At 40.4% G+C, this 19406-nt stretch overlaps 1 protein-coding gene across 1 annotated transcript in view; it reads left to right on the plus strand.

The window, feature by feature from the left end:
* ELFN2 (extracellular leucine rich repeat and fibronectin type III domain containing 2) overlaps positions 1-14700 on the plus strand; it is a 155075-nt gene extending 140375 nt beyond the window's left edge. The window contains exon 3 of the mRNA XM_040359416.1: positions 10698-14700. Coding sequence (XP_040215350.1) covers positions 11089-13503 — 2415 coding nt within the window. The 5' untranslated portion in view covers positions 10698-11088 and the 3' untranslated portion in view covers positions 13504-14700. The remainder of the gene's footprint in view (positions 1-10697) is intronic.
* The last annotated feature ends 4706 nt before the right edge of the window (positions 14701-19406 follow it).

The following is a 19406-nucleotide window of genomic DNA, read 5'->3' on the forward strand; positions in this document are numbered from 1 at the left end:
GGGAGGAAGCCGTCCCCACTAGGAGATCACAGTAATAATTGCTAGCGGCTTTAACAGAAGCTAGCAATAATCAAATATACTATTTGACAGGCTGGTTGTACCCAAGTTGATTGATCGATCAACGTAGGTACATTCAGCCTGCCCATAAGTGGACTCAAATCTTAGCCAGTTCCTGCTTAACTGACCGAGATTGGAATTGTCTATGGCTGGCTTAAGTCTTTAAGTAAGATGATTTTTTGTACTTGATGCTCCACCGTACACATCCAAGAATTTACCATCTGGAAAGGGCTTCCTTTGTCACTATAAGGCCTCGTACACACGGCCGAGTTTCTCTGCAAAAACCAGCAAGAAGCTTGCTGGGTTTTTTTTTTGCCGAGGAAACCGGTCGCGTGTACACTTTCCAATGAGGAAACCGCCGAGGATCTCGTCGGGCCAAAAAGAAAGCATGTCTTCTTTTTTCTCGACGGGAATGGAAAAATTTGGCTCGCCGAGATCCTCGACGGCTTCACAAGGGACTCGACGAGCAAAACGATGTGTGTCGCCCGTCAAGTTCCTCGGACGTGTGTACGAGGCTTCAGAGAGCTAGTAGCCTAAAACCAGAACAGGGTCCACCCATACTAGATTACCATCAAGGAATTGCTTCTTTGAAGGGAAAATCACTTTACGGTAGATCCTTCTGAACCACTTTTATCAGTACAGCTCTATCACACATATCAGCCTCACCCAAAATCTTAAACCCTGAATGGTATGTAGCACTACCCTCACAAGTGCTGCTGGTAACTGGCTTTCCTATAACTGCACAGCCAGGCAGCACACATTTTCCACTTGCTTCCAGACACAAGAAATAAGTCCATGGGCTTGTTTTTGTTGTTTTATTGGGGAAAACTATTTGGATTGGGTGTAGGGATTATGGGATGCCCAACTTGACTTGAAGAACACAGATAAAGACAACTTCCTTCCTATGTACAGAGAAAAAATCATGGACTGCTCTCCTTGCTAGAAACACCCAGCCTATTGAGTAAGTGGCAAAGTCACTTACGGACCAGAAGCTCTTAGCCCCCCTTTGGAAAAAAAGCACAAAAAGTTGCAAAACTGCATGCAGGAATATCTCCTCTCCTCTTGTAGAACTGCTCCCAGCTCCACCATCTGCAGGTACTACCAGCCCTCCTGGCTGCTTGTCTACCAGCCCACCAGGCTGCTCCAAAGATCTCCCAGGACAAGAGTTTTTCCAAGCTTCTAGATCCAGTGAGAGGTACCAGAGACCTGCCCTGTGGAGCCATTCAGCCTGACCTGCAGTAACCCAACCTAATTACAAACTCACACAGTTACCATGAGTCATACCAAATGCATTTACCTACACTAACACTAGTAGCACACTAGAGGGTGCTACAGGTATATTTTGTTGAACCTATGCACCTCAAATTATCATCATCGCCTCTTTTAAGTGATAGATGATAATTATTTCAAATTATCATTAAAATTATCATCATCGCTTCTTTCCAGTTATAAATGGTAAACCACTAAGCAAAGTTACCATTCTGTCAAAAAGAAAAGGCATGTGTAGCAAACCAAAATCTTTGACATATAAAACAGTAAACATATACTTATTTGAACTGTGTATTTAACTGTCTTCTTGGTAATCCAATTATTAATATTATCCAGGATTGATATAGTTTGTGCAGAGCTTTACAAAACAAAGGGAAATACATTTACAATACAATTCCAGACAAGAGGATTAGGAGAGCCCTGCTTGGAAAAGGGAAATACATTATCTAAAAGGGAGGGGTACAGTAAGTGATACAAAAAGTAACAACTGCATTGGGATTAATTGATGGAGAATGAAAATTTTCCCTTTTTAGGTAGAGGCGAGATAGGCTTTCTTGAAGAAATGTGCTTTCAGGCAGAAAGAGTAGAAGATAGCTGAACAGATTGGGGGTAAGGAGCTCCAGAGAATGGGAGAGGCTCTGGAGAAGTCATAGAGCCAAGCATGGTAAGAGGTGTTGAGGGAACAGGAGGACTTGGGAGGAGCAAAGAGAATGGTTTGCGTGATATTTTAAGGCAAGCTTGGTGAAGTACCTCAGGCCACAGCTGTAGATGGCTTTGTATTATAGTGCAAATGACCAGGCTATGAACATCAAAGTATTTACACATTCTTAGAAAATAGCAAGCAGTAATTGAACATTTAAACAAGCACATACTGACCTTTGTAGCTGCAGGCATTGTGGGGCAGTCCATCCTCGAATCCACAGAAGAAGCACCAAAGTTGTTCTCTCAGTTGCTCTGCAGTGTCAAGTGCTCCTCTACGATCTTCACTGTGCGGTCTTCTGGTGTCCCAAACCCTCCTCTCCAAAAATCTCACAGCCAGGTTGTGTTACCTTTATGCATGCATGGAGGAGTCTTTATTCATTTCAGTTGAAGGGCCATTTATTATTTGTTCTCCTCTGGGGTTATATGGAGTTTTTCTGTGCATTAATGGAGGCTATAATTCAGAGGCTGGGCATCTCCCACGAGCCACACAGTAAAGATGTCAGAGGAGCAGGGACAGGTAAGTCTAATGCTGCATACTCACGATCGGACATTCCGAAAACCAAACTGTGGATAATTTTCCGACGGATGTTGGCTCAAACTTGTCTTGCATACACACGGTCGCACAAATGTTGTCAGAAATTGCGAACGTCAAGAACGCGGTCACGTACAGCACGTATGACGGCACAATAAAATGGAAGTTCCATACCAATTGCACCAACCTTTGGGCTCCTTCTGCTAATCTCATGTTAGTAGAAGTTTGGTGAGACATGATTCGTGTTTTTCAGCTTCGTGCTTTTCAGTCTGTTAGAGCGTGACAAATGTGCTATCTCCATTACGAACGCTAGTTTTACCAGACCGAGTGCTTCCGTCTTGCACTTGATTCAGAGCATGTGTGGAATTTTGTGCATCTGAATTGTCCACACACGATCGGAATTTACGGATTTTGTTGTCAGAAAATTTGGGAACCAGCTCTCAAATTTTTATTGTCGGAAATTTCCGACCAAAAGCTCCCATCGAACATTTGTTTTCGGAAATTCAGAGCATGTGTATTTGATTGGGTGGGTTGCTGGAGGGGAAGGAACATTTAAACAAGCACATACTGACCTTTGTAGCTGCAGGTATTGTGGAGCAGTCCATCCTCAAATCCACAGAAGAAGGACTGAGGTTGTCCTCTTAGTTGCTCTGCAGTGTCAAATGCTCCTTTATGATCTTAACTGTGCCAGAGAAGTCAGAGAAGCAGGTGCAGGTAAGTCTAAAACTTGATTGGGTGGGTTGCTGGAAGGGAATGTGACATTTAAAGCTTACCTGAGCTAAAAGTACCGTTAACCTTAGGTATGAGATGAGTAAAAAATATGTATCCAGGAATTGACACCTCACAGTAAAAAGGGTGGGACAGAAAAGGAAGTGGGCCAGAGCATCACTGCCTGCTGATTTATCCCAATTAAATATGCCCAGGAAAGAAGCCTGTGGTTTCCATAGTAGAGAGTGCAGATACCTGGCTTGTATGAAATATTATATCCCAACATTTTTATTCTGTCCCAACATTTTATTCCTTTACGCTTCGAAATGTTCACCTATTTGAATTTGATACTGACAACTCATCTTTTAAACATGGACCTGTGGGACTTTTCTAAAACAAGATCAGCTCTTTTTTTTAAAGTAAAACTGTACTGTTTTTACGAGATATGGTTTTTCTTAGCTGGCATAACATAACAGTTTTCCACTAAAATGTAAAGTGCATATCAAGAATTTACACTACGTTGTTTACCCAAAAGGTAGAGTTATTGTGGCTTAGTACCACAGCAAATGCAATTAATGCGTGGAAATTCACATCTATGAAGAATAGTTTGTCCTGAAAGAAAATGTTATATATTAATATACTGTATACCGTATATATATATATATATATATATATATATATATGTATATATATATATATATATATATATATATATATACACCTTACTGTGCAAAAGTTCTAGGCAGGTGTGAAACATTTTGTAAATTAACAATGCCTTTAGAAATAGAAGTGTTAATAGTTTATTTTTATCAATTAACAAAGTAGAAATTAAATGAACAGAGGAGAAAGCCAAATCAAAACAATATTTGGTTTGACCACCCTTCACAACATCAATTCTTCTAGGTACACTTACACGCAATTTGTGAAGGAACTCGGCTGGTAGGTTGTTCCAAACATCTTGGAGAACTAACCACATGTGTATGTACAGTGTACAATGCCTCAAATTTTTCTGTCTCTTCATGTAATCTCAGACAGACCTGATGTTGTTGAGATCAGGGCTCTGTGGGGGGCAAACCATCAGTTCCATGACTCTTTGTTCTTGTTCTGAAGCATGTGGTTGGCCTCACCAGAGCAGGTGGAGGTGGCCTAGACACAAGAAAATGACAGCCACTTGCAGGGAGGAAGCCGTGTCCACCACCCGGAGGTGACGTCACGGACTGGCGGAAGAGGCCAGAGGCCGGTCCGGAGCCAACTGCAGCTCCAGGAACATAAAAATAGGCTGACAGTGATGACTACATGTTTCAGGGCGTGGCCCCTTATTCAGGTCGTAAAATGCACAGTATTAATGTATGTATAATGTATATGTACACACTTTTTTTGTAGGACAAATTATTCTCTGTAGGCAGGTGCAGTCTGCTGTCTCCACTGCAGGTGGCGCTCAACTGCAGCGGCAATGCAGAGGAAAAGGAAGTTATGGGGAACAGGGTTCCTCTATGGTTTGGGGCAGTGGTCCGATTGGATGCTGGTCACTCATTTGACTCTGGTGGCCGTCTTAGGTGTTCCAGAGTCTATTTAAAAACCTGGCCCCTGGGTTTGGTGCACTTTTTGCGAGTAGGCATCTGCCTGGTGGGCTGGGGTCAAATGTCAAAGGCAGCTGGGCTGCCCCTTGAGCCTGCGCTGCTCACCCAGACTATCCGTGGCTGGGAGACCGGCATCCCATTTAATTCACTTCTTTGTTGTCGGGGCCAGGGGTGGACACAATAGGTCAGCTGACCATGAAGGAAGGGAGCTGGGGAGGGGACCCCATAGCTGCAAGGGCAAAGCTGGGGTGGGGACCCCATAGCTGCATGCCGGGACAGGTGTCACAGGTATCTGCTGAAGAAGTCCCAACCCCCCGGGATGTAATGCGTATGGACGGACGGAAGTCATGTGACGTTACCTGCGGCCATCGCTGATCTGTTGTTACACGCATGTTTACCAGGCACTGGGTCTCAGTGCCTTACTTGTACGTTTTATTCTGTTATTTTAATAAAACATATTCTAACAGAGAGCACTACAGTGGGGATCGAAAGTTTGGGCACCCCAGGTAAAAAATTTTATTAATGTGCATAACGAAGCCAAGGAAAGATGGAAAAATCTCCAAAAGGCATCAAATTACAGATTAGACATTCTTATATGTCAAAAAAAGTTAGATTTTATTTCCATCATTTACACTTTCAAAATTACAGAAAACAAAAAAATGGTGTCTGCAAAAGTTTGGGCACCCTGCAGAGTTAATATCTTGTACTGCCCCCTTTGGCAAGTATCACAGCTTGTAAACACTTTTTGTACCAAGCCAAGAGTCTTTCAATTCTTGTTTGAGGTATCTTTGCCCATTCTTCCTTACAAAAGTCTTCCAGTTCTTTGAGATTTCTGGCACTGCTCTTTTAAGGTCTATCCATAGATTTTCAATTATGTTGAGGTCAGGAGATTGTGAAGGCCATGACAAAACCTTCAGTTTGCGCCTCTTGATGTAATCCCCCATGGATTTTGAGGTGTGTTTAGGATCATTATCCCTTTTACAACAAAAAAAAAAGGATCATTATCCATTTGTAGAAGCCATTTAACTTCAGCTTTTTCACAGATGGCATCAAGTTACCATCCAAAATTTGCTGAAATTTTAATGAATCCATTTTTCCTTCTACTCTACTCAGTTCCCTGTGCCACTGGCTGCAATACAACCACAAAGCATGATTTATCAACCCCCATGCTTAACAGTTGGACAGAGGTTCTTTTCATTAAATTCTGTGTCCTTTCTTCTCCAAACGTACCTTTGCTCATTCCGCCAAAAAAGTATATTTTAACCTCATCGGTCCACAGAACTTGTTTCCAAAATGCATCAGGCTTGTCTATATGTTCATTTGCAAAGTTCAAACGCTGATTTTTGTGGTGAAGAGGTTTTCTTCCATGAAGACCATATTTGTACAAGTATCTCTTTATAGTGGAATAGTGTAACACAACTCCAGTGTCTGCCAGATCTTTCTGGAGGGATCGTGCAGTCAAACGTGGGTTTTAAATTGCTTTTCTCACAATCCTGCGAGCTGTTCTGTCTGATATTTTTCTTGGTCTTCCAGATCTTGCTTTAACTTCCACTGTTCCTGATGACTGCCATTTCTTAATTACATTCCAAACAGAGGATATTGACATCTGAAAACGCTTTGCTATCTTCTTATAGCCTTCTCCAGCTTTGTGAGCGTCAACTATTTTCAGTTTCAGTTTTCTAGACAACTGCTTAGAAGAACCCTGGTGCTGATTGTTGGGGCAAGGTCAGATGAGTCTGGGCATTTAAAACCTTTGATATTGACATCACCTGGTCTTCCCAGACAATGATTGAGAACAATCAATGACACTGGCAGGTCTCAGCTTTGCAAATGGGGCAGTGCATGCTATAAATTCTGCAGGGTGCCAAAAACTTTTGCAGACACCATTTTTTTGTTTTCTGTAATTTTGAAAGTGTAAATGATGGAAATAAAATCTAACTTTTTTTTGACATATTATAAGAATGTCTAATCTGTAATTTGATGGCTTTTGGAGATTTTTCCATCTTTCCTTGGCTTCGTTATGCACATTAATACACATTTTTACCTGGGGTGCCCAAACTTTCGATCCCCACTGTATATATGTTTTTATTTGCATGAATACTGTGGCTCCCTCTTAATACTTGTTCCCTCTTATTTGGTGTTTGAGCATCTTGATACCCTGTAAGGGAATGCCTGTGTGACCCACTGTAATCAAGGGTCCACGTTGGGAGGTGAGCTGCCACTTTTATCATTGGTGGAGCTTTTCACATGGAGTCACTTGCATGAGTGTTTTTGGCTCCATTGAAGACACTATACATCTGTGTTTATGTTCTGATATATGAACTTAACAGCATTTTATTACAATAGCGCTGCACTATCTATTTATATAAATATTACTAAAGCTAAGTTAACACTGGCATTAAAAGCAGGCATTTGAGAGGCTTCACAATTGAAGCCTCATGACGAATTAGGAGGCGTTTGAAGCCTTTCAATGCCTTCCATTCAAGTCTATGTTAATGCTTCGCAAATGCTCTGGCAGACAGTTGTGGTGCGGCAGTTGTCATTTGTAATTTAGCTTTATAAAAAATGAATAAAAAAATGGTCTGCTCCGTCTAAAATTCCTGGGCCTATTTTTTTGTCCCAGTTGGGGCCTAAGGGGAAGCATGAGGTTGCATCTCTCCAAATACTTTCCTAATTGGACACAAGATGGCCAGACTGCATTCTGTTCCCTCCTCAGCAGATACTGTTGGTTTGGCTGGAATCTACTTCTTCACAATATTGGAAACAGTGAGTGTGCCTGGCTGGGTAGGTAGGACCACCGGGTCTATTGTGAACTGTTCCTGCATTAATTCAATACAAGTTTTATATTGCACCTGTGAATTATTACCACCGCACTATGCTGCAATGTTGATGTAAATTTCCACTGTGTGTGTATGCATGTGTGTAGGTGTGTATATATATATATATATATATATATATATATATATATATATATATATATATATATATACACACACAGTATCTCACAAAAGTGAGTACACCCCTCACATTTTTGAAATTATTTTATTATATTTTTCATGTGACAACACTGAGGAAATGAAACTTTGCTAAGTAGTGAGTGTACATTTTGTATAACAGAGATTTGTGTCAGTAGGGCAGTGTAAGGTGTCCAAATTGTTATATTTTTATTATTTTTTACAAATTTATTTTTATAAAAAACATTTTTTTACAATTTTTTAGGAACCCTGTTAGGGAGCTTTGGTGAAATATCAGGGGTCCAAACGGGGGGAATATGCACCAAACCGACAGTAGTAGCCTATTGGCACCATGCCGACAGTAGGAAAGAGTAGAGCCAGCAGTGGGATGACTTATGACTGTGCTGCTGCATGTTCAATATCCAGTCACAGGCAGGGAAAAGAGACGTGATCTAGCTGTACTGCTTACAACTATTTTAAACCCAAACCAAAAATGTAATATATTGCAGCTTACCAATCCTTACAGTAAATGTGGAGGCTGTATGTGTTTCCTTTTTGTAGCCTTTTTTTGCAACTTGCTTTCTATTGGAGGGTCATTTCACAAAAACAACCAACTGGTGTGCTGTGCCGGGACAACTGCAGTGCCGCTCCTAGTGCATCGCATTGTTACTTTTTTTAAACAAACTTTATTAAGAATGTCACACAATGACATTTTATAAAATTCCATTGGTCACCATGAAGTGCAAGGTGGATTGTATTGCACTGCATTGCTTTAGAAAAAAAATGTGCCCTGCGATGCTGTTTTTCAGCACACACCGGCACAATGTGGTGATGTGAACTGGGCACATAGAAGATTGTGGTGGGACTGTGCTGGAATAACCGCTGAATGTAGTTTCACCACTCCAGGTAATGAATTGACCCTCAGGGTGCCCTTGAGTATCCTAATGTGTTTCAGATGTGTTTCTTGGTGATCTGAAAGGCTGGGAGACTTGTAACTATGCTTTTCTTTGTGGCGGTACCCCCGCAGGAGCCGCTTAGATATTGGTTTTCCGAGGTCTCCCACTGATTAATCCACTGTAAGTTACAGGGTATTCACACAGCCAGGTGCACACACTCTTCCTCTTGTTATTTCCAATGACCAATCTAGGGGATTTGTTTTTGTATTTTATTTAGAGAACTTGGATAGGAGAAGGAACTTAGTAGAATACTCAAAATTAAATTGTAACTCCACTTTTGTTGAGAAAAAAAAAATCCCCTCTGGGTGATCTATGTACATTGAAAGGGTTTTAACAACCTTTGTTGCAGATTCCTACCTTTTGTTATTCTGAAGAAATCCATGTGTGCTTGTCTGTGACTCTGTGTAGAGTGGGTCTAATGGGAGTGGTTTCATAATTATCAATCAACTGTGGCAGCTGAAGAGCACTATTGAGGAAAGCTGCTGGGCCCGCATCCCTTGAGAAATGTTCCTATTAGAAATATCTCACCAAAAATGACATTTTTGTTGCAGGGGATGCCTGATATCTGACTTGTATCTTAGGCAGACTTCTGGGAAAATTGCAGATAAAAGTGATCTTGTGGCGATTCACCACAGAGACCACTTTTATCTTGAAGTGGACCACCCGCTAAAGAAGAGGATACCGGGGTTATGGTAGCTATCTGCTGCCATAATAACGATATCCCTTTTCAAATTAGTAATGTAAAATGACCGCGGGTGGTCCGCGGGCGGTCCGTAAGTGGTTAAGCTGACAGCATATACATTTGCCTTACTGTCTCCCTGTTAAGCAGAGAAACCAAAAACTATATACACTAGCACCTACCTAGGAGGGAACTTCACCAATAAAAGACATGTAGATGCAAACTGAACATTTTTTGCTTTCCTACAATTAGCCTAATAAAGTTTGGCTCCCTATTTACCAAACCGTTGTCTTTTTATCCTAGAGGACCAACAGTCACAAACTGAACACAGATACAATAAGCTGCTGCAATGAGATCTATGTACTCTGTATAGATATATAGGAAGCTTTCTACAAGCCAACCCCTCCCCCTCCTCTCTGAGCCAACAAACAGCTTTTTTCACATTGACACTGCTCTGCCAGCGAACATCTGTGCAGATTTTTTGACCTTAGCGCTCTTGTTCAAGGCAAAGCCAAACACTGGCTGCCCATGCAGCCATCTATGCAGCCGCTAAATTGCTATTGTTTGTTTTAAGTATATGGCAATTAGGGAATGATAGTTTCTCTCACATAGCAAATAATAGCCTCATATATCAATACAAAGGGAATGTAGTTTCTGTGCACAGCAATGACCTATATTTATCTTCTGTGTGACTGTGTCAGATGTAGCAGCAATGTATCTTGAATTCATCAGGGAGCATTTTCCACTATGAAAACAACAAATGAGGGGGGGGGGGGGGGATCTGGTAAATGCTATGCTTTGTTAATGTTTATTTTTTTGTTGGCTTAGAAATGCATTTCATTGGTTGGGTATAGTTTTGTATCTTACAGCCTGCTATGTACTCAAATTTTCATCAGCTTCTACATTCTTCATTCTTTCACTCTCTTCCTTTTTATCTTTCAGCCCACTGCCTTTGATTACTGCTATATCTCCCTCTAATCTCCCTGCCTGTCTCCCCCTCCTTGGCAGTGTGAGGATCATTTACATATTTATCACCTATTTCCACTTGCCTGACTTTCTCTGCTTTCTAAATTTTCCTCTTGTTATCTCGGTTTTATATCCTCAAAAATCTAGCGTCTCTTTCATACATGCCCGTTATTTGACATTTTCTCTTTCTTCTGTATATGCATTTCTTTTCTACCTCCGAGCATCTGCCTTTCTTTCCTTTTCTCCCTCCTATTTCCTTCTCTGCTGACATAGCCTTGTCTCTCTTTCTTTCAGATTCTGGTGGCAGCTGGAGACGGACAGAAACAGAGACGGATTCATCTCTTGAAATCTACATCCCAGGGCACAGAGGCGGCTGGCACACTTATATACACAATCTCTGTCCTCTGTTCCCTGTCACCCTTTCCGTTCATTTTAACTTTCTACGGCTTGATAGAAAAACACTGGGAAACACAAACGAGTAACTGTTGGTCGCTCACGGGGAGCTAGCTGTTTGATCAGATACTATTATTGAGAAGAGACTTGTTCTCATATCCTGTCCCATAGAACATGATGTGCAGAATTTTGTCCAGGACTGTCATAAACGGACTGCGCTAAGCTTGGGCACAAATCTGCAGTTGGATATCATATCTTCCTCAGGCCCATCATTCTTGTTTTTTTTTGCAACATGTCATACTGGTGGTTCTTTTTGACACTAGTTCCTTTCTTCTGGTACCTCCCTCCAGGGGCAAAGAGTGATTGCTGGCTGATTGAAGGTGACAAGGGTTATGTCTGGCTAGCCATCTGTAGCCAGAATCAACCACCATATGAAACCATACCCCAGCATATCAACAGTACAGTTCATGATCTTAGGCTTAATGAAAATAAGTTGAAAATTATTGGCTATGCTTCCCTCGCTCGCTTTGGAAATCTAACAGACCTCAATCTCACAAAAAATGAGATCTCATATATTGAGGATGGAGCCTTTTTGGGACAATCCAACTTACAAATCCTGCAGCTTGGGTATAATAAATTGACTAATTTATCAGAGGGAATGTTAAGGGGTATGCCCAGACTACAGTTCCTTTTTGTGCAGCACAATTTGATAGAGGTGGTAACACCAGGAGCTTTTTCAGAGTGTCCAAGCCTTATAAGCATTGATTTATCCTCTAACCGACTTACAAAGTTAGATAGCATTACCTTTGTCAGTATTCAAGCACTTATGGCATGTGAACTGGCAGGAAATCCTTTTCATTGCAACTGCGAACTTTATGGCTTTCTTGGCTGGTTAGTCATGTTCAACAATTTTACTCGTAATTATGACCGCTTGCAATGTGAAAGCCCCAGAGAATTTGCAGGTTACCCACTTCTCAGCCCCAAGCCTCACCATAGTCGAAATGCCATAACTGTCCTTCAAGCGCAGTGCAAGAATGGAGCCTATATACCACGTGAAAGGCCAACCCCTTTCATACCAAACTCCTTGCCGGATACAGATGAAAACTCTGGTTATAGTCCTGGGGATCTTCTTTCATCTGAGCCAACCCCTACTTCTACCACAGATTCTTCTGGCATACCCACTATTGAAATTCACCATGTAACAGGAAGTTCAGCTACTCTAATTGTCACTATTCCATCTCCTTTTAAAAAGATGTACATTCTGGTACAGTACAACAATAGTTTTGTATATGATGTTACAACCCTGAAAAACAGGAAAGAGTATATAACCTTGGATAAGCTGAAGGCACATGTCAACTATACTTTCTGTGTAGCATCTATTCGGAACTCAAAGAGGTACAACCATACTTGCCTGTTTGTTTTTACTCGGTCCAAGGATAAGGAAGAATTTTCTCCCAACACTTCCACCACCACTCACTATATTATGACTATATTAGGTTGCCTCTTTGGCATGGTCATCATTTTGGGAGTAGTCTATTACTGTCTAAGAAAAAAGAGAAGGCAAGAGGAGAAGAAAAAATCCCTCAATGTGAAAAAGACTATTCTTGAAATGCGTTATGGTTCAGATATTGACCCTTGTATTGGACCTCATTCTTCCCAGAAGCTCTCAGAACATCCTATTCCAATCTCCCGTATATCTTCACTGCCAACATCTGTTGGACTTGGAGGTGGAGGGGAGAAAGGAATGCCTTCCAAGTCAATGAACTCTCAGATGGGAACACCAAAAGGTCCAAAGGGGACAAATTATATGGAAGTACGAAGCGCGGAAGGATTAGACAGAAATCACAGAGGCATTTCAGGAGAAGAGGATGAAGATGACTTTCGAGAATTGGACAATGGTGAAGGCTCAGCAGCTGAAATATCCACTATTGCCAAAGAAGTGGATAAAGTGAACCAAATTATCAATAACTGTATTGATGCCCTAAAACTTGACACGGCTTCTTTTTTAGGGGGGGGGGACCCGGAGCTGGGCTACGATTGCCAGTCAATTCCAGCCAGCTCTTCGGGTCATTTGGAAAGATTGAGCTTCCTCTCTCCTTCCTACAAGGAAGGTGTTCACCCTCTCCAGCGCCAGCTGAGTGCAGATGCTGCCACAGTGGCAAAGAAACGCTGCAGCATTTCGTCTAGTGGCTCCATTAAGAGTGCCAGAGTTTTTAGCTTGGATGTCCCTGAGCAGTCTTTAAAGTGTGACTCCAAATATATTGAGAAAAGCAGCCCCCTCAACAGTCCTCTGGACCGCCTTCCTCTTGTGTCCTCCGCAGGAGTTCACCATTTAGATGTCAAGCCTTCCTATCATTGTAGTGAGCATCGTCACTCCTTCCCTGCTCTTTATTATGAAGAAAGTGCTGATACATTAAGCCAGAGAGTGAGCTTTCTGAAACCCCTTTCTCGTACCAAGAGAGACTCTAGCTATTCCCAGCTGTCACCCAGACACCATTTCTCTGGATACTCCTCTAGCCCAGAATACTCAACTGAAAACACCCACAAGATATGGGAGCGCTTCCGTCCTTACAAAAAACACACACGAGAAGAGGTCTACATAGCAGCTGGACATGCTTTGCGCAAAAAAGTCCAGTTTGCCAAAGGGGAGGACTTGCATGACATTTTGGATTACTGGAAAGGAGTGTCTGCTCAGCAGAAACTGTAACTGACACCTAAGAGGGTGCTAAAGGCCGGACAGGGCTGTGGACATGTTGAGAATTGTGGTGCTGAGGCACTGCAGTTTGCAGTTAAAGTTTACATTGGAGGTGGGGATGTACCCTCATAAAAGGAGGGGAGAAAATTTGATTTCTGGGTTCTGCACAGGGAATTTTCTGGCACAGACCTCCTCCCCTTTTTTTAACACTTTCCCCCCCTTGTCTCCATACGCTGTAGTGGTGACTTTCCATTTATACATTTTGGTTTTAGAGTTATTTTTATGATTAATATTATTATGATAAAAAAACGCCCATAGCCCAAAATGTTGCAAGCTGAATTCAAGCCCTAGCAGGGGAGAAAATAGCCATCTCTGAAGTAGTCAGTCATGTAAAATAATATTCTTATATTGTTCTTTCTTCAATGTTTGTATGACTTGAAGGCAATTCTTTGTGACACAAATTGGCTGTGGATCTGCAGTTTAATGATACCGGGATTTGTATTCCAAGAGCTTTGGAGAAAAGGCTGCTCTGCTTACATTAAGGATTACAGTGACCTTAAATGATACCTCTCATCATAAGAAAAAAATAACTATTGCTATTATATCAATACTGCAGGGTGCACTGGTATGGTAACTATCATAGCTAGGATAAAGAAGGACCAGACTAATGATAATAAACTGTATTAAAGTGATAGTAAGATCTCAAACTGAGAGTTTTCAGGCATGTTCCAAATTTCAGAAGAAATGTATCTATTTGAAGTCTGCATGCTGCTGGGAGAAGGTGTGCTTACAAAGAATTGGGGGGAGGTGGACGCATTAGCCTAGATAGCAACTAGGAATTGTTGCTAAAAGAAGTGGCTAGCTCAGCATAGTTTTTGACATGTTATTGAATGTGTATTAAAGGGGAACTGCAGCTAGGTTAAGTTACATAATTTTAGATTGTGTGCACGTCATATAATGTTTTTTAAGCAACAAATAATGACCAGCAGAACATAGGCTTGTCCACTGTAGGATCTAGGATGAAGTTTACCTGCAATGGTTTACAATTCTGCACATCACAGACAAGTTAGTGACACTGATGGACTACAACAGGTAAAAGGTTATGTGGGTTTTTCTATTTTCGTGAGATGGTGTGCCACAAAAGAAATGGATACATTGATGTGCTACAATACCCCACTTTTAATTACACAATGGGGTTTATCTACTAAAGCTGGAAAGCGCAAAATCAGGCTCACTTCTGCATAAAAAACAATGAGCTTCCAAGTTTTATTACCAGGCTTAATTAAACAAGCTGGAGTTAGAAACTCATTGGTTTTTATGCAGAAGTGAGCCTAATTTTGCGCTTTCCAGCTTTAGTAAATAAACCCCATTGTGTACTTAAAAGTGGGGTATGCCTGTATTGCCTGAACAGGAATGTGCCATGTAATATGAGGGATCATTTAAAAAGTATGAGCAAGGTAAACCAAGCTATGGTTGCTCAGCTATATCTTTCGGTAAGCTTTATGGCAGCCAGATAGAAGATCTTTAACATTACGAAAAAAGCTGTATTTCGAAAGAGTTATTAGAAAACTATTGTGATAACCTAGGAACAATTCACAAAAAAGTGCATCACAATACAAAACCACTGGAAATCCTACATATAACTGTTTCAAGCATTAAGAAGGCTATACTAATGAGACAGGCATCATGGTCCCCATTTTCAAGTATATGTTTTCTGCAACAAAGGCAAAACTTGTATTGTCTTTTTGTTTTAGAAACATGCTAATTCATTTTAAACCGCCGAAGATCTATAAAGTTATTTATTGTATGTGTAAAGCTAAACAAAATGTGAAATATTGGACTTTATTACGTTTTTCTTGGTAAAGAAAAATGCAGTAGTATGAAAGAATAAATATATTACTATAGGAGTTAAAAATTGGCACCATGTTCCCATTTGCTTAGGTACAGTGGATCTTTAATGTTTTGCTAACAGGAATTTGTTAGCACAGCTTATTGTATTTTAGCTTAATGTGTACATGATTAGCAGCAGAGTAAAAGGTGATGGGCCTAGCCTAAGCACACTGTGCTTTTTTGCCTTACAGGAGTCCCCTTTAAGTCCTTTGCATTCATTTTACAGGCATTGAAAAGTCATCATGGCATTTACAAATATCTATACCTATACCATCTTTCATGGAACAATTGCAACTTTTGGACCCTAAATAGCAAGATCATACAAACAAGCCTAGCTTTTGCTATAAACAAAAAAATAAATAATGTATTTTCTGATTATATGGACTTGAGGATGTGTTAAGCGTTTTAAATTTACATTGAAAGCTTACTGAAGATACCGACTTTATAAAATAAACACTGCATGCTGCAGGTTTAGCACATTGTTCTCAGTTTGTAATGAAAGATGTATGTTTGATTTACAGAGTGCAAGGTTAAAATGAAGCCTTACAGTATCACACAGCAGCGGAGACCTACTCACTACAGGTTAATAAAGAGAAAAATCTTAAATAGGAGCTTTTGTTTTTCTGTTACCTCCTGAATTGATGATATTTACCTGTTTTATATGTTCTCCCTGGTGTCCTCCACTTGATGAAGTCAGCTTGCAACATCACCTACTCTAGTGCATGGGCTTACCTTTGTCACCTCTACATTGCCCTGTGTTTTCTTGACTTTTTAGAAGCTGACTAATATTTCTTATGTTATTTTTTATCTTTATAACTGTACCTATTGCTTACAAGCAGTGGGCGTGTCCATTTTGTAATCAAAACCAATACCACCACAACCAATATCCAGCCTATCAGCTCACTTGAAAGTGATGATATCAGTGAATACTGCTTCACGAATATCGATTCAGAACACAAAATGGCTGCATCCATTGTTGGTAGGTGAGAGGAGCACTTTATGTATTTTTTTTGCTGTATATTCAAAGACATGATTTGTTTTTGGCTTCTTGTTTTATGTTTTTTTTTTCTTTCTTTTTTTTCTGGGTGGAATTGGGAGTGTGGGAGGGTTTGGGAGAAAGGGATGGAGCAACTTGTACACAAGGTTTTAGGCCAATAATTTTCAAAGGAGGAGATGGGAACTGTATTTTTTGCATGCATTAGTGTAAAAAAAAATAAAAAAATAACAAAAATGACAAAAAAACACAAAAGGTAAAGAAAAAAAATAAATAAAAGCACTTGGCACAGTTCACTCTTTATGTATCCAGCAGTGATATGTGGTGACATCCTGCCTGCTGGGAATCTGCTGGTATCTAGTGGGAGAGATGAAGATACACAGCTATAGGAAGAGGTAAATTGGAATGTAATCATTTATATGCAATAGCTCATTTATATACCCCATGGCACCTTGTATCTAAATACTGTAGGTTTATTACAAAAAAAATTGCAAAAATGTAATTCAGTGAAAGAAGACATTTTAAGAGCCAACAAGAGGAATAGCATTCTGATGGCTATCGCCCTTGTGTACCTTTTAAAAGCTTATTTTCTCTTATTAAATTATTCTTTACTATATATTTAATATAATTTTGCATATCAACCCTTTACAATTTCTTCAAATGATTGCACACAGCAGAAATCAATTCTATTGATCTGTAAAAGGTACATTAGACTTTCTTCAGTCCTTTGTTCCCATACTACAGCCACAAGTGCCGAGCCAACTTCAGACCTCGTCACCTTCCTTCAATTGCAAATTCAATAACATCAGGCCAAACATTGCTCACCTTCTTCACAAATCTTTGTTTAGACATTTAGCAGAAACATTCCCTAATACATTAAGTACGCCAGTGTTTTTCAAACTTTTTTCAGTCAAGGAACCTTTTAAAATTATGGACAATCTCGAGGTACCCTCCAAAATTATGGACAGTCTTGAGGCACCCTCCAAAATGATGGACAGTCTTGAGTCACCCCTTTCTAAAATGCAAAAACGATTCTAATAGTTTTACATAATACAGCAACAGCAATACATGTAGGACACCAAACGTTAGAGGTAATGTATTCTTCCAAAGTAAAAACACTTTTGCAAACTGGTTCTGAATAGTGATCCAGTGTTTCTCTTCTCTCTCAGTTTTTCTCCATCACTTAGTTAATGAGACCCCAAAGCTGATGGAGAAAGGCAAGGGAGGGTCAAACAAAGATGCTTTGCAGGCAACTGACATTCTCCTTATCAACTGATGATGGCATTGGTCATTAGGGGGCTGGCAGCTAGAAGGTTGTAATGTTGTACAATGAAAACCTGTAGCTTTGTGTAAATAAAAAGCAGTTTTCATCCACCCACTGGCTTGTATACAATTTTGGGGCAATTTTTAGGCATTTTGTCATCGTAACCCCGAATAAACCTCAAGGCACTCCAGGGTGAAAAAGGCTGCGGTACTCTATGATTAAAGCCCTAGTAGGGAGTAAAAACTTAAGAAGGGATGAATGTCTTTGCCATGTGTTTGAATAAAGCTTTTTGAAGAATTAGGTGAGCTATACATGGCCTGACAATATTATGTTCTCTGATTTGTTACTCTTCTTGAGTAGTACACTTTCAACCATACCTCAGTCTTCTGGATGTATTTATTTTAAAAGAAAAGTCTAATAAAATACGAAATAGTCACATATTCAATTTGGATCTTAATTCCTTTAGCACAAGGGGATGCAAGCCATTCTGAAGCATAATAAGTCAAGCAACTGTCATTGTCAGAAGGACATTAGTAATGTTTTTTTCCTTCTTTCTCTTATGACAGGTTTACTGTATGATCTTTTGCTTTGTGCTTTAAAATTATGTTTCCTAAGTTATCTTTTACAAGTTTTAGGTTATTATATTTATTTTGCTTAGCTTTTACACACGTATAAACCTCTTTGATGATTTCTTCAATATTATTTGCAATGTTTTTCTGCTTCAGTCATTGTTAACTTTAACTAAAGCACTGTAGGCCACCATCTTGGCCCATTAGAACATTAATACAGACCTCAGATGCATGTGACCAATAGTCTCACTGTTATGACAGCACTTACAATCTTTGGTGCATCTACTCTGAGAAGCTGCACATGCAGTAGCCCTGGAAAAAACTATAATGGACATTCTTCACAGACATGCCATTTCAGAGGGGGGACTATAGCAGTGAGAATGTCATTTATCTGAAGGCAAGTTAATGTAATTTAAATGAAGGTTTCAATCAAGAGGTTAGAGCGCATAGACTAAAGGCTTTTGTTCACCTTTGTGAGCTTCTCACAGTGTTCATTAGAAGCTACGACAAGACAAATAGAGGCCGTCTCAATTACGGATGAAGAATGTTCAGCCTCCTCTACCCCGTTTCTTCACTAGAGCAACAGGTGAAGAAGAACTACAACTCCCACTGAATTCCAAGGCTCCCGGCCGGGTGCTCAGGCTGGAAAGGCTTCTGTCCACCTCCAAAGCTTAAAGCATGCAAGGAAAATCTGGTACTCCAGTATATCAGCACAAACAGACTTCCTTTAATGTTACACGATAAAATACAGCCGAAAGAACTGCCAATGCATTTCAGCCGCTAGGCCTTAATCATGACCATAATTAAAGCCTAACGGCTGAAACGCGTTCAATGTTTTTGGGCTGTATTTTATCGTCTTACAGTAAAGGAAGTTGGTTTATGCTGATATACTGGAGTGTCTACTTTTCTTTGCATGTATTCATCTTTTTTCTCCAGTCCCTGGCTCACCCCTTTAATGCATTGAATTTTAGTTCTTTCAATCATGGAGGCTCGGCATCACATGTGAGTGTTACTGACAGTGGTTTGCATGCAAATGCAGCCTGCCTAGGAATGCCCACTTCTCCAGACTGACTTTCACTCATCAAGGCATTTGAATATGTGAATAACTTCTCCCAAGAGCCAACCCACTGCTTCCATAAGGACTAAGGGAAACTTGGGAGATTACCGAGCCAGGGTGTTGTGATGTTTTTAAGATGCT

This window comes from Rana temporaria, chromosome 7 (genome assembly GCF_905171775.1).
Source record: "Rana temporaria chromosome 7, aRanTem1.1, whole genome shotgun sequence".
Lineage (NCBI taxonomy): Eukaryota > Metazoa > Chordata > Amphibia > Anura > Ranidae > Rana > Rana temporaria.